A 16,786-nucleotide genomic window follows, 5' to 3' on the forward strand; every position below is an offset into this window, starting at 1 on the left:
CTTTTTTACTGAACAACATTCCAATATCTCCTAACGACTGGTAAAAAATATATATACTGCAGCCTACCAGGAAAAGTTATTGATCGCCTTTAACTTAAAAGCAGCGTTCGCTCAGATCTAATGCCGCTCGCCCCCCTCCTTCCCGTTTATCGCAAACCGGTATTTCCCACAAGACGCGGCGAAACCGGGTGTGACGTCATAGCATCCCGGGATGTAGTACAGAAAACAAATATAGTTAAAACACTTCTAACTTTAACTAGAAATTACTAACAAATGAATTACTAAGCGAAAATATTATAAACTAAATAACTGCCATAAAGGCAGCACAATGCTTTTCTTCGAGTGTTTTCCATGTTGATGAGGGTGAGTACAAATGACTGATTTACAATAATTTAATTGTGAAAGTGCGCTTGATTTATCGTACAATTTCATTGGACCTCTGTGAACTACTCATCAATTTTATTGGTCTACTGTTACGAGGCAAAATGTTTTTGGCGGCATGAAAAAAAATCATGCATTAGCCGCACCGTAGTAAAGGCCGCAGTGTTCAAAGCTGTTCAAAATGTGGGAAAAAAGTAGCGGCTTATAATCCGACATCTACAGTAATACATCTCACTCAGCATCAGGAAAGATAACAGATATTTTAGATAGCATGCCTTCTAAGAAAATATGCCCTGGGACCAACACACATGTCACCACAAAGTAGGCATGACATATTTTCTTAGAAGGCATGCTGTCTAAAATTTTGAAAAACTTCTATTGATGCACAGTGGAGAGAATCTTTACTCATAGCTTGATATGGAAACACTAATGCCCTGGAATGGAAAAGGCTGCAAACAATGATGTTTGCATTGCATTGACGTCCTCTGTACCATTTACATGGAGCACTGCCACTCGTTCTCAAAAACCCCTACCATGCCCTCTTCTCACTACTACCATTGGGCTGGAGGTACAGAAACCTTAGATCTCACACTACCATATTCAGGAATAGTTATTACGCTACAACCATCAGGCTTCCGTACTGATGTGGATAACGTCACTCACCACTACTCTTAACTGATTTTATGACTTCCAGACTCAGTTTCAAGGCTCTTTATAACTCATGAACTCTATTATTTATATTTGCGCAGCTAGTCTTCATTTGCACAAAGATAATTGTCATTCTTTGTTTGTGATATTTTTGCTAAAATTCTATTGTACTTTTTCCCTGTAAATGCCTGCAAGAAAATAAATCGCAAGGTGATATATGGTAACATGTATATGTATTTTGATAATAACGTAACTTTGAATTTTGAATACAGTACAATGAAATTCTTCACTGTCTTCCTGATTAAGATTTTAAATGCACTAGTGCTTATATAATAGATTACACATTCTCTTCAACATAGTATTAATGCTTTGTCAACCTATTCTGAAAAGCTTGTGTATTACTAGAAAATAGCAAAAGATAACAATTCTGAGTGTGGAAATTGATTTAGAACTTAAATGATTTTAATGTCTATTTTGTTGTTACTTGCAGATATGGAATTGAATGCCAGTCATTTGAATCTCTAAGTGACATTGTTGTGCCAGCTTATGACGAAAAGAAGAAGCACTGTTTTTTCCAGAGTGATTTGTTGCTTTTCAGCTGTGCTGGTTCAAATGAAAAATTTGAAAGGATCTGTCCATGCAGAGACTATATGAAGGGACAGGTTGCATTATGTCAAGAATGCTTATAGCACTTGTTCATCCCTACAATGTAGTTTGAGCAAAAAATAAAACAGGCTTCATAAGGGCCAAACATTGTTAAATTTTGAAAGAGCCCTTTGAAAAAGACACCAAGGGAAAATGTTTGAATCAAGAGCACTGGTTCACTTGAAAAGAATAGATGTTGTTCATTTGGGCTAGGTCAGTGTTAATCATGAAAACAGATCTACCCAATGGGAAAAAGTAATGTGTTGTTTTTTAAGTTTCACATTTATAAAAGTCATTTTTGATGAGAGTGTATAGATATAAATGAAAGATGCACTACTAAATATTCTAAATTCAGAAAATAATGTTATAAAATATGAAAAGTTTTGGTCAGCTAAATAAACTGTAAATAATGGTGGACAATTGAGCGTGTTGTAAGGGGCTGCTTAGTAAATTTTGGTTTACTTTTAATTCAGGTGAAATAAACAAAATCCCAACAGAATGGCTTAATATCAATTTAGAAGTAATCCAGTAGTGGTTCAGTATAATCATACCAGATAAAAGAAACCTGATGGTCATTATTTCAAATTTAATTGCCTCTCTTAGTCATGGACACTGTAGTCAGTTATGTAAAGGACCATATGTTGATATTGCTAACAGTAATAACTAAGATATAGAATGTTACGTTTTAAATCATGCTCTAAGCATTTGTATGATTTTTAAACAAAACTGAACTACTGGAAGAGCTGGAGAGAATTCAGAAAGCTTTGTTACATGGTGATTATTACTTTTAGCTTTATTATTCATCATTTAAGATGCTAGCAGCTTTTTGAAGCAACTGATCCAAAGTGTCAACTGATCTTAAGCAGATGTATTTAAGGCCACAAATGAGTTGGCTAAATGGGCATTTTAGGTAGTAACCTGCTGTTTGAGAAATGGTTTCTATTGTAAATTGTACATAAACACCCTGATGTAAAATGTTTTTTTAAGCTCCTATAATCATAAGTTTACCATAAGAAATGAAGTAGAATTTCATATATTTGCACTTTCTTTTCAGGCTCAGGTGTATACACACATATTATACGCAGTGCATTGAAATATTTTTGTCATACAATCAGTAGCAAATGGTCTCGTCACCTGATTTTGGGGGTGGGGGGGTGTACTACAAATCTTTAATGCAATCACAATCATTTCTCTATAAATTTAATTAAATCAAAATGTTTGATCAGATGATCTGGTCATATTTAACCCATCATTTCAAAAGTGACAGAAAATTAAAGCTGAAATTTCACTGCACAGCTAAAATCTGGCTTTCTTTTCGGTTGTAATTAGTGATAGTGGTTGGAAATCATTGTCAACTATCAGAGCTCAGAACTGGCTACTGGTTCATGTCAGTTATATTGTAAACCATTTAAAATATCAGTCCACGAAAAGATGGGATGAACCTTAGAGAACATTTGACATACAATTTGTATATTTTCATTTTTACTTAATTCAACTCAGATGGCAGTACCCCTGCATATTAACACAGATCAGAATGATGTATAACGTTTGATCAAGGTGAGAATACAGGAATGATCAAAAATAACTCTGGCTTTTGAAAAATAAAAAAATCAGTGACGTACAGTTAATCTACAGCAGCTATGCCTCATAACAGCAGATTTATCCAAACAAGTTTGCACACTTGTAAATAAAGTTTTTTTTAGGTACTCTAACTTGCTTTCTTTGCTTTGTGTTGTAAATATTAACTGTTTCTGTGGCTGTGATGCCATGTAATGTATATCATGTGCCTTTTAAGGGTAATAAAGTTGCTTTAACTTGTAATAAAAATATACTTAATGGCAGTCATAAATTAGATTGTGCATAGTGTTGTTAAGTGAGGAAATAATTTTCCTGTATATTTTGGCAAATGGCATATATTGAAATGTGTGCTTTGAAAGCTAAATTTGCAAGCATAGAAATTGTTTCCAGTTTTGATCAGCAGGGAAAAAAGACTTTATTTTTCAATAAATCTTTTCTGTGAAGAAAATTTCATCCACTGATGTGTACACTGTAATTTGTAAACATACAGAATACATTTTTGAAAGTACTTGTAAGATTAACAACTCAAACTCCAAGCACAGTTCATGAACATGTATGTATTGTGCTCAATAGATTCTATGTAACTGTAGCATATTACAACAGTTTCCATTCAAATAATAGGCTGAGGACTTCAGCAAAGTGCAGACAAAATTAAACTCAAATTATTGTACTCACAATATGCATTTATTTACACTAAATAAATACCTAATCTGGCCTTCCCTGAGGTTCAATAAACCCTCTAAGGCTGTGATAGTTCTAATGCGAAAATTTAACAACTGTGGATTTCAAGATCATTCCAGAATGATATAAATACCTTAGAATTTTAAAATACAAGAACAAAGTTAGCTATTGCCTGCTTTCACCTAACTGAAATCTTCATCAAAGTTTCTTCCAGTCTAAGCTGAGAACAAAATGTTACCATGCACACAACCCTGCCTTTGATTTATATTTTACCAAAATCAAAAGTTTTAATGTTAGATTTTTCCCCCGCTGAACATTACCCCAGAATGTATATGTGACAACTTTGAAGTTGTGCTTTAATTGGTGCAACTTTTTAGATTTCTTTCCCTATATCTAAAACCCGTCATTTAAAAACTACTTAAATAAACATTTAGCCATGCAACTTAGTATTATTCCTTGGCTCTAAATCATTTTGTGTTGTTTAAGTTGATTTGGGACATCTGCCATTAAAATGTCATTGATTTGTTCTACTATTGCAAAAAAGTTATATTCATTTTATTGAAGCAATTCCTGCCTATTACTTTGGTTCATCCTCGCAGTTGTAAAGAATTTAAAATTTTGTTTAATTTTTGGATAGGGTTTAATGGCCTAATTTAGATTTCAAGACTGAATCAAATTTTATTTGCATTACTTAAAAATTTCTTTCTGAGTTCCCTTGGGGAAAGGACACTTAATTTCAGCTATTTTAATTATTTTAGATACCGTACTTAAATGATATAAAATATCTTAAAGCATGTTATAAAAACTAGTATTTTGAAGTTTGATTTCAATAAAAATGACCCATGTTGTTTGTTATGCTCAGGACATTTATTTTCCTGGGGCCTTGTCATTGTTCCTCTGAGTTTAAAAAAAAAGTTTTTCTCATCATAAATATAATGGTGCTCTAAATTATTGAGAAGATGTTCTGTCTAATAGTGGCGTAGGTCTATTTAACTTGTCTCTGTCTTTTCAAAATTAAAATCAAATATTTTGACTGTTAATTGTTAATTGATCTCTTATCGACAGAGGTGATAGTTTAAAAATGAACAAACTTACCATCTGAAAAGCAATACTAGAGTTTAACTTCTTACAGCTATATAAACCCTATTTATCCCCATAGTAGGCATATTAATCAGTATAATTGTGAAATGATTGACAGATAACTGCTCCATTTTGTTAATCCTATTGGCGAAAAAAGAAATATTTTTCATGATGTTCTTCCTTGGTTACCAATCTAATTGAGCAGTTTTGTCCACCCTTCAACCCTCAGAAAAACTAGTTAATTCTTTTTGATTTTAAACTAGCACTTCTGTTATAAGAAATCAACAATTAAAAATTGACAGTTTTAAGTAGTGGAGATGATATATTTTCTTATACAAGTAAACATTAAGCGTTTGGAATATTTTACACAAGTAATGGAATTAAGGATAACTGCATGTCGTAAAGGTAAAAAATAGATAATTTAGAATTGTGAAACATTTGATTCTCAAATTGGAGAAAGCTATAAATTCCTATCACAGAACTAGCAGATACAATGATACAATGAAAAACTTCTGATGCTCTTCTGATACAATGAATAGAATTCCATGTTACAGTTCCCATTATAGATTAATTCCCATTGGAAGGTTTTGATCAGTTTATTCTAAATTGGCCAACATCTTAAGGGCACCAGATAGCTTAATGCCACTAGAAAGCAAAACTAAGAATGATCATGAATTGATTCATCAAGCAGAATCTAGTCTTTCAACCAAATTGTACCTAATTATTGTAGGAAATGAGGTTTTTGCTATTTTATACCAACACCATCTACCACTCTAATATTTGAATCATTGGAGAACTTTCACATTTTCCAAAAGGTTGCATGTAACTGACTGCAAGCTACAAGATGTTTACATGGTTTGACCTTTGAAATTGGAGATTATTTCTTTGTTCTGCTACACATACGCAAATCTGGTATCAACTGAGAAATCAGTGAAATCATTATTCAATATATTAGTTTCTCTAAAAATCACAATATACAGGCTTAATTAAATTGTCCAGTTAACAAGATTAAAAACCGTTCTGGTTTATGGAAGAAATGTCAGAGTAAAAACAAATAACTTTGTAGGCTCAAACAACACACACAAAATGCTGGTGGAACACAGCAGGCCAGGCAGCATCTATAAGGAGAAGTACTGTCGACGTTTCGGGCCGAGACCCTTCGTTAGGACTAACTGAAAGGAGAGATACTAAGAGATTTGAAAGTAGTGGGGGGAGGGGGAAATGCGAAATGATAGGAGAAGACCGGAGGGGGTGGGATGAAGCTAAGAGCTGGAAAGGTGATTGGCGCAAGTGTTACAGAGCTGGAGAAGGGAAAGGATCATGGGACGGGAGGCCTCGGGAGAAAGAAAGGGGGAGGGGGGTGCAAGACATGAGTCATGGAATTAAAGGAAACATGAAGGTAGAGGGTGGTACTAAATAGACACCATTCTGCCCTGAGCTTGGTGACCAATAGTGTTCCATTGGGATCTGTTCTGAAACCCTGTATTTTGTGATTTTTATAAATGACTTGAATGAAGAAGTGGAGGGGTGGATTAGTAAATTTGAAGTTGAACCAGAAGGCTGTAGACCACAATGGAATATCAACAGGATACATAGTTGGTCAGAGAAGAGGCAGGTAGAATTTGATACAGAAAAGTGTCAAGTGATACACTTTGGAAGATTGAACATGAAAACAGTACAAGGCTTATTGGCTGAAAGGTCTGTTTCTGTGCTATTGTGTTCTAAGACAATGACAGCAGGATCCAAAGATCCCTCAAAGTTGCCACAGATGTTGATATAGTGGTTCAGGAGGTGTGCTGGCCTATATTAGTTGAAGGATTGAGTTCAAGAGCCATGAAATAATGCTGCAGCTCCTTAAAGTTCTGGTTAGACCATACTTATTGTGTTCAGCTCTGGTCACCTCATAAGAAGGATGTGGAGGTTTTAAAGAGTGCTGCCTGGATAGATAGCATGTCTTGTATGGAATGGTTAAGTAAACTAGAGCTTTTCTCTTTAGAGCAACAGAGGGTAAAAGGTGACTTGATAGAGATGTCTATGATTATGAGACAAGACAGAGTGGACAGCCAGAAATGATTACACCCCCCGCCCAGGATGGCAATGGCTAAAAACAAGACATTTATTTAAGGTGAGAGGAAGAAAGTTTAGGGAAGATAGCAGGTAGTTGTTTTTTTTTTTTACAGAGTGTGGTGGGTGCCTGCATCCCTGGTGGGGATGGAGATAACACAGAGACGTATAGAAAAACTGTTAGATAGGCACAATATTAGGAAGGGTTAGCCTGATCATGGGGTATGTTTATATTGGTTGGGTGTAAGGCCCATACTGTGCTGTTATATTCAGTGTTCTAACCTAATTGGCAGCAATTACTAAAAGTGAAGATTGGTTCCGCTGCAACATTTTTAGTAAACATGTTGAAATATCTAGTTTATTCCTGAAATTGCAAATCTTGTCAAAAGTAATATTGAAAACCAATGAATGAGGCAAAAGTTTAGCACTGTATGACCTGGTAATGGAAGTGGAATCTATTCACAGATAACCTTTATGGTAATACAGCTTCTCAATGATATTTAGTCTCTTTAAAATAATCGGCATCAAACTATTTGGTGAAATTAAATTTGTCAATGCTCAATAAATTATCATTTTTATATAAATTAAATGTACAGGTATCTCACATTTTGCCATAACAAGTAGAATTTCAAATCAGAGATTCAAATCAACAGAAATCATATGAGTTACCTTTAACAGTTCAGTGTTAACGCTGGAAGAAATACGAGGAAGATGGCAGGTGACAGAACTGTGGTTTGACAGAACTGTGATTTTGCTAACTGATGCACTCAAAATGTGCTTTATGGGGAAAATTGATATAGATTTAATCCCTAGATGTATATATATCAAAAGAAATCTGAGGAAAGGGAGTAATTTTGATACGTTTTCTGGAATTCAGGCAGGAGCAGCACTGCTGGATTCCATATGAATATGAGCTGAGTTTGGTTCCAACAATCCTAATTTACTACTTGTAGGCCACATCAGCAGTGGAAGGGGGTGTATGTGTGTGTTTGTAGAGTGGGAAAAGAGGTTAGTATCTCTTCCTGCTGATAATTATAATGTATGTTTTAAATCAATAACAATATGCCTTTTACCTTTTTACTGCTTGTCAAATAGGCAGAGCAAGGAACACCATCTTATGTCTCAAACTGGACACTGGGACATCTGCAGCATATTTACTGTCACTACTGTGATTTGGTTTGCTTGAGTGATTCTTTCCAGGTCTTATATCTTCCTCCCCGTGGAATTGTGCATCACTATAGGCTGTCATTGTGTCCATCACTCAAAGGTTTCATAATTATGAGTTGCTTTAATTCGTGGGATTGTGTCAACTAGAAGTCTAGAAAAAAAAGCAGGAATATTAGATCATAACCCACTATTATGTCATTGCCAGGATTTGTCATTTCCATTTCAGTGATGAATTTTACCCTGCTCAAAATCTTTCAAAGAAAGACAAAGTTTTAACAAATCAAAGAAGTGAATCCTTCTGCTGGTAGCTATGAGTTGGCTGCCTCTAGCAAAACATTGTAGGTACCAAACTAACTTATTTGCTAGTTTTGGTTATCAGTGATGGAAGTGCTTTCTTTTGGCTAACACAATGTACAAAGTGCATTTGCCACCATAGATTACATTGCACCATGTGAAAAACAAAATTGAGTTGTTCATTATCCGACATTACTTAAAGATCAAATCATGTTCACTTTTGTTTATGGGCTTCTACTATGTGTAAGTTGACTGTTACATTATCCACATTCAAGAATACCTCCACTGTGACTGTCTTTAGCATTTATATAACCATATAACAATTACAGCACGGAAACAAGCCATCTCGGCCCTTCTAGTCCATGCCGAATGCTTACTCTCACCTAATCCCACTGACCCGCACTCAGCCCATAACCCTCCATTCCTTTCCTGTCCATGTACCTATCCAATTTTGCTTTAAATGGCAATACCGAACCTGCCTCTACCACTTCTACTTCGTCTATAAGGACCTAGTCTATTTAGACTTTTGGATGCCCTGACATTCTGGAACTTTCCTCCTTTTTGAACAGTGGAGATACTACTCAGAGCATCTTGTATAAGCAGTCAACGTCTACTTTAAAATATGGACTAGAACCCAAAATAGAAACCTTCTGAAACCCACTATAAGGCCAAGGATCTGGGTATAATCACTAAAATTCAAGGATTTTTTGCAATGATATCCAATCCTTTATTCTGTAACAGCTGAGTTCACAATTGTTTGCCTTTCCCTCAGTGCTCCAAATATAGCTGTGTGTATTGAACGTTAAAAGTTGCTTTAAGACAACTCAGGGGTTCATCCCACAAGTTGAGAGCTGGAGCTCCTGACATCATAAGAGAAAATGAGTTTAAGTAGATAAGAAAGGAGCATTATGCATGGCAAGTGAGAATAATGTAGAGATCTTAGGGAAAGTGAAAAATGAATAAAAGATAGCAAAGAGAAATGAGAATCTTGGCAAGGCTAAAATAAATAGGAATACAAAACTCCTCAATAGGCATATTGAAAATGATAGCTAATAAGAGGAGAATGAGTGGGACTCATTATGGGCCAAAGTTGTGAACTACAGTTAAAAGGCAGAGGATACTTGGGGAGTATATACCAAGGGGATGCTGAAAGTCTCTACTAAACAAGACAGTTGAGTTAAATGAAGCTGAGAAAACTGATGAGGAGGAACTAATTACTGTTACTGGAGGAACCTGTTACTGATATGAGGCTTTATGATCTAATAATTCCTCCTCTCCCTCCTTTTGTAAATAATGGGCTTATAATTGCTACTACACAATCTGTGCTACTATCCCAGAATTATTAACATTTGGAAGCCACCAATAAGTCTCCTTTGCCACATCTTTCAAACCTTTCAGTTGTATGAGATCCTGTGGATTTAGAAGCTTTCTGTTTCATTAACTTGTTCAAACTCCTTTTGTTAAAACTAATGCTCATTTCTTTTGGCTCTTATTCAATCCAGAGCCATTTCCAAGAAATGTTAGTGTCTCCTTAAAAGGCAGGCCTAAAATATTTGTTTTTTTTTCTCTGCCATTTTCTTATTTCACAAACAATTTTGATTGTCTCAGTCCATATGAATTCAAATTAACCTCCTAAATATACCCCTCTAGAGGAGAATTACAGTATTAATATGTTTCATCTGATCACTCTGGTATTCTATTTTCCCTTATGAAATTGCTCTGCTGAATTCTGCACATTTCTCAAGCTTTCTGCTCCTAAAAACATTATTGAAAATTGTCTTTGATTAACATACTCATTAGCTATGGTTAGACTAGTCTCCTCATGTTTGACAGTCCCATCTGGGTGATATCATTTCCTGTCTCTTTTCCCTTGGGCAATCCCTTTGGATATATCTAGCTTCTATCCCAGTTCCATGGCTATTTAAACACAGAAACAAAAATGTGGAATTCTAGGCTCAGTGAGATCACCTTGGGAAAAATTGCCAATAAACATAACTAATTTTATTCTCGCAAAGCCTATACAAAAGTTAATCATTTCATTTAATATTAAACTGCCACCAAAGGATGATGTCAAATGCGATGGTGGAAATATGAACTGAGTTGACATATCAACTGTATGAAAGTATACTGGCAGCAACTGACTGAGTGGCTAGGAACATTGGAGTTAAGAGAGGCAGGACTGCGCAGGCGTGTGACGTTGGGCAGTGAAGCAGGGAAGATTTAAAAAGGACACAGCCTCAAACAGCGGATAGCGTCATTTGCGGGCAGCAGAGTGTAGACTTAGGGGCTTTGGCTCAACAGGCTTAGGCGGAAGCTGGTGAGGCAAGGTAGGTTTAGCTTTCAGTTTTTCCTGTCATTTGAGGAAAGGGGGAATTATGAGTGTGAGGGCAGCTTGTTGTTCTCAGTGTCGGATGTGGGAGGTCCTGGAGTCTCCAAGCCTCCCGGATGTCCATATCTGCACCAGGTGCGCCGAGCTGCAGCCCCTAAGGGACCGTGTTAGGGAACTGGAGCTGCAGCTTGATCACCTTCGTCTGGTCAGGGAGAGTGAGGAGTTGATAGAGAGGAGTTACAAACAGGTGGTCACACAGGGCCACAGGAGGCAGACAGGTGGATCACGGTTAGGAAGGGGAAGGGGAAGAGTCAAGTACTAGAAAGTACCCCAGTGGCTGTACCCCTTGACAATAAGTACTCCTGTTCGAGTACTGTTGGGGGGACAGTCTACCTGGGGGAAGCAACAGTGGCCGTGCCTCCAGCACAGAGTCAGGCCCTGCAGCTCAGAAGGGTAGGGAAAGGAAGAGGAAGGCAGTAGTAACAGGGACTCGATAGTTAGGGTGTCAGATAGACGATTCTATGGACGCAGTCAGAAGACCCAGATGGTAGTTTGCCTCCCTGGTGCCAGGGTCTGGGATGTTTCTGATCGCGTCCAAGATATCCTGAAGTGGGAGGGTGAGGAGCCAGAGGTTGTGGTAGATATAGGTACCAATGACATAGGTAGGAAAAGGGAAGAGGTCCTGAAAGGAGAATATAGGAAGTTAGGAAGGCAGTTGAGAAGAAGGACCGCAAAGGTAGTAATCTCGGGATTACTGCCTGTGCCACTCGACAGTTAGAGTAGAAATGGAAGAGGTAGAGGATAAATGCGTGGCTGAGGGATTGGAGCAGGGGGCAGGGATTCAAGTTTCTGGATCATTGGGACCTCTTTTGGAGCAGGTGTGACCTGTACAAAAAGGACGGGTTACATTTGAATCCTAGGGGGACTAATATCTTAGTGGGAAGATTTAATAGAGCTGTTAGGGAGGGTTTAAACTAATTTGGCAGGGGGATGGGAACAGGAATGATGGAGCGGAGGAGAGGGAAAACAGAAAAAGATCTACGGTAGTGAGCAGTAAGGATGTCAGGAAGGACAGGCAGGTGATGGAGCAAATTTGCAGCCATTGGGATGAGTTGCAGTGCAATCAATGCAAAAAGTACCAAATACTGGACTTAAGGTGTTATACTTAAATGCACGCAGCATAAGGAATAAGATGGATGATCTTGTTGTACAGTTACAGATTGGCAGGTATGATATTGTGGCCATCACTGAGACATGGCTAAAAGATGCCTGTCTCTGGGAGCTGAACGTCCAAGGATACACGGTGTATCGGAAGGATAGGCAGGTAGGTAGAGGGGGTGGCGTGGCTTTAATGGTAAGAAATGATATCGAATCATTAGAAAAGGTTGACATATGATTGGAAGGTACAGAATCTTTATGGGTTAGCTAAGAAATCACAGGGGTAAAAGGACCCTGATGGCAGTTATCTACAGGCCTCCAAACAGCTGCAGTGATGTGGACTACAAATTACACCAGGAAATAGAAAAGGCTTGCCAAAAGGGCAGTGTTATGATAATTGTAGGGGATTTTAACATGCGAGTGGATTGGGAAAATCAGGTCGGCACTGGATCTCAAGAGAGAGAATTTGTAGAATGTCTACGAAATGGCTTTTTAGAATAGCTTGTTGTTGAGCCCACGAGGGGATCGGCTGTACTGGTCTGCATATTGTGTAATGAACCAGAAGTGATTAGAGAGATGGAAGTGAAGGAACCCTTAGGAGGCTGTGATCACAACATGATTGAGTTCACTGTGAAATTTGAGAAAGAGAAGCCGAAATCCGATGTGTCAGTATTTCAGTGGAGTAAAGGAAATTACAGTGGCATGAGAGAGGAACTGGCCAAGGTTGACTGGAAAGGGACACTAGCGGGAGGACGGCAGAGCAGCAGTGGCTGGAGTTTATGCGAGAAGTGAAGAATGTGCAAGACAGATATATTCCAAAGAAGAAGAAATTTTCAAATGGAAAAATGATGCAACCGTAGCTGACAAGAGAAGTCAAAGCCAAAGTAAAAGCAAAGCAGAGGGCGTACAAGGAAGCAAAAATTAGAGGGAAGACAGTGGATTGGGAAGTTTTTAAAAGCTTACAAAAGGAAACTAATAAGGTCATTAAGAGGGAAAAGATGAACTATGAAAGGAAGCTAGCAAATAATATCAAAGAGCTTTTTCAAGTATATAAAGAGTAAAAGACTGGTGAGAGTAGATATAGGACCGATAGAAAATGATGCTGGAGAAATTGTAATGGGAGATATGGAGATGGCGGAGGAACTGAATGAGTATTTTGCTTCAGTCTTCACTGAGGAAGACATCAGCAATATACTGGACATTCAAGGGTGTCAGGGAAGAGAAATATGTGCAGTCACAATTACGACAGAGGAAGTATTCAGGAAGCTGAATAGTCTAAGGGTAGATAAATCTCCCGGACCAGATGGAATGCACCCTTGTGTTCTGAAGGAAGTAGCATTGGAGATTGCAGAGGCATTAGCAATGATCTTTCAAAAGTCGATAGATTCTGGCCTGGTTCCAGAGGACTGGAAGATTGCAAATGTCACTCCACTATTTAAGAAGGGGGCAAGGAAGCAAAAAGGAAATTATAGACCTGTTAGCTTGACATCGGTGGTTGGGAAGTTGTTGGAGTCGATTGTCAAGGATGAGGATACAGAGTACCTGGAGGCATATGACAAGATAGGCAGGACTCAGCATGGTTCCCTTAAAGGAAAATCCTGCCTGACAAACCTATTGCAATTTTTTGAGGAAATTACAAGTAGTCTAGACAAGGGAGATGCAGTGGATGTTGTGTATTTGGATTTTCAGACGGCCTTTGACAAGGGGCCACATGAGGCTGCTAAACAAGATAACAGCCTATGGAATTATGGGAAAGTTACATACGTGGATAGAGCGTTGATTGATTGGCAGGAAACAGAGAGTAAGAATAAAGGGATCCTATTCTGATTGGCTGCCGGTCTCCAGTAGCGTTCCACAGGGGTCTGTGTTGGGGCCGCTTGTTTTTACATTGTATATCAATGATTTGGATTATGGAATAGATGGCTTTGTGGCTAAGTTTGCTGATGATACAAAGATAGGGGAGGGCCCGGTAGTGCTGAGGAAACAGAGAGTCTGCAGAGAGACTTGGACAAATTGGGGGAATGGGCAAAGAAGTGGTAAATGAATTACAATGTCGGAAAGTGTATGGTCATGCACTTTGGTAGAAGAAATAAACTGGCAGACATTTATTTAAATGGGGAGAGAATTCAAAGTTATGAGATACAACGGGACTTGGGAGTCCTTGTACAGGATACCCTTAAGGTTAAACTCCAGGTTGAGCCGGTGGTGAAGAAGGCCAATGCAATGTTGGCTTTCATTTCTAGAGGAATAGAGTATAGGAGCAGGGATGTGATGTTGAGGCTCTATACGGCACTGGTAAGACCTCACTTGGAATACTGTGTGCAGTTTTGGGCTCCTTATTTAAGAAAGGATGTGCTGACATTGGAGAGGGTTCAGAGAAGATTCACTAGATTGATTCTGGGAACGAGAGGGTTAACATATGAGGAACGTTTGGCCGCTCTTGGACTGTACTCCCTGGAGTTTAGAAGAATGAGGGGGACCTCATAGAAACATTTCGAATGTCGAAAGGCATGGACAGAGTGGATGTGGCAAAGTTGTTTCCCACGGTGGGGGAGTGTAGTACAAGAGGACATGACTTGAGGATTGCAGGGCGCCCATTCAGAACAGAGATGCGAAAAAAAATTTCAGCCAGAAGGTGGTGAATCTATGGAATTTGTTGCCACGGGTGGCAGTGGAGGCCAAGTCATTGGGTGTATTTAAGGCAGAGATTGATAGGTATCTGAGTAGTCAGGGCATCAAAGATTATGGTGAGAAGGCGGGGGAATGGGACTAAAGGGGCGATTGGATCAGCTCATGATGAAATGGTGGAGCAAACTCGATGGGCTGAATGGCTGACTTCTACTCCTTTGTCTTATGGTCTTCTGGATCAGCTCAAATGCCACCTATAAAGTAACTGACAACACACCTAACCCTAACTCTAATTCCTGGCACTCAACATCATAAGATGAAAGAACTGATTGTGGACTTCAGGAAGGGTAAGACAAAGGAATACATTCTAATCCTCTTAGAGGGATCAGAAGTGGAGAGAGCGAGCAGTTGCAAGTTCCTGGATGTCAAGATTGCACAATGGTAAACATGCCTCTGTCCCAACTTTTGTTGAGTGTGTTGCAGCCATCAAATTCTAAATTTGTGTATATTTACAAAATACAATTAAGTTGGTCAGTAAAACTATTGAAAATCTTTTCTTTGTACTTTTGTCAGTTAAATAAAGGTTCACGTGAATTAACATATCACAGATTTTTGTTTTTATTGCATTTTGGAAAATATCCCAACTTTTCTGGAAATGGGGTTTGTAAGTACTACCACCAAAGGAGTACTGGCATGGTACCATAGCTACCACTTAGCAAAGCCATGTTGGCATTCATTTCAAGAGGTCTAGAATACAAGAGCAAGGATGTGATGCTGAGGCTTTATAAGGCACTGGTGAGGCCTCACCTTGAGTATTGTGAACAGTTTTGAGTCCCTCATCTTAGATGTGCTGGCATTGGAGAGGCTCCAGAAGAGGTTCACAAGGATGATTCCAGTAATGAAAGGGTTAACATACAAGGAACATTTAATGGCTCTGGGTCTGTACTCACTGGAATTCTGAAGGATGAAAGGGGATCACATAGAAACCTTTTGAATGTTGAAAGGCCTAGACAGAGTAGATGGGGAAAGGATGTTTCCCATGGTGGGAGAGCCTAGGACAAGGGGGCACAGCCTCAGGATAGAGGGGCACCCTTTCAAAACAGAGATGCAGAGAAATTTCTTTAGCCAAAGGATGCTGAATTCGTGGAATTTGATGCGACATGCAGCTGTGGAGGCCAAATGGTTGGGTGTATTTAAGGCAGAGGTTGATAGGTTCTTGATTGGACATGGCATCAAAGGTTACAGGGAGAAAGCTGGGAACTGGGGTTGAGGAGGAGATAGAAAAAAAGGATCAGCCATGATTGAATGGCGGAGCAGACTCGATGGGCCAGATGGCCTAATTCTGCTCCTATGTAATGGTCTAATACAATGGTTTTCAATACCAGAATGCATTCCCATGATTCAAGTTATTGTTTTGGAAAGTTTTGTATTCTTTTATTTAAAACAAACAATATTGTCAAAAAGTAATTTGAACTAGCCTTTATCCAGTCTCTATAACATTTACCCATAAGGCAAAGCTTACTTTATTCCATAAGCAAGAATAGTTATTCCAATGAGAATCCCTATAGTGCCATCCAGGTACCAGACCCCAGCATAATGGTTGAAGACTTCAGCACTGATCAGTATAGAAAATCCCATGATTCCTCCGACGAGGGAGTTAAAGCCTGCAGAACAGAAAACACAAACAGATCACTGAATGGCCAAATCAAATGTGGCTACAAAATTAAATTGCTTCAGGATCACACTCCAATCAACTGATTTCACAATAAGCAAAGAAATATTAACTGCTAGAAATCTGAAAAAAAACCTGAAAATGCTGGAAACACTCAACAGTCAAGCAGCATCTGTGGAAAGGGAATCCGAGTGTATGGTTCAAGTTAACACGCTTCAAAGTAAATTTTTTATCGAAGTACATGCATGTTACCATTTACAACCCAGAGATTCATTTCCTTGTGGACATAATAAATCTATAGAATAATAACCATACAGAATCAATGAAAGACCACCCAACTAGAGCATTCAACCAGAGCGCAGAAGACGCCAAGCTGCAAATACAAAAGGAAGAAATATTAATAACACTGTAAATAAGTAAGCAATAAATATTGAGAACATGAGATAAAGAGTCCTTGAAAG

General features: G+C 38.3%; 2 protein-coding genes across 5 annotated transcripts in view; one reads left to right on the forward strand and one right to left on the reverse strand.

Moving 5' to 3' along the window:
- The window catches only part of mgat5 (alpha-1,6-mannosylglycoprotein 6-beta-N-acetylglucosaminyltransferase), a 220,700-nt gene extending 216,991 nt beyond the window's left edge, over positions 1–3,709 (forward strand). For all 4 annotated transcript variants that reach the window (XM_073047601.1, XM_073047602.1, XM_073047603.1 and 1 more), the window contains one exon: positions 1,520–3,709. In XM_073047601.1, the coding sequence (XP_072903702.1) occupies positions 1,520–1,718 (199 nt within the window). In that variant the 3' untranslated portion in view covers positions 1,719–3,709. The remainder of the gene's footprint in view (positions 1–1,519) is intronic.
- tmem163a (transmembrane protein 163a) overlaps positions 3,643–16,786 on the reverse strand; it is a 235,086-nt gene continuing 221,942 nt past the window's right edge. The window contains exons 8-9 of the mRNA XM_073047605.1: positions 16,176–16,317; positions 3,643–8,395 (exon numbers count right to left, since the gene is read on the reverse strand). Of these exons, the coding sequence (XP_072903706.1) occupies positions 8,335–8,395; positions 16,176–16,317 (203 nt within the window). The 3' untranslated portion in view covers positions 3,643–8,334. The remainder of the gene's footprint in view (positions 8,396–16,175; positions 16,318–16,786) is intronic.

The sequence above is a fragment of the Hemitrygon akajei genome, chromosome 5 (genome assembly GCF_048418815.1).
Source record: "Hemitrygon akajei chromosome 5, sHemAka1.3, whole genome shotgun sequence".
In the NCBI taxonomy this organism is placed as follows: domain Eukaryota; kingdom Metazoa; phylum Chordata; class Chondrichthyes; order Myliobatiformes; family Dasyatidae; genus Hemitrygon; species Hemitrygon akajei.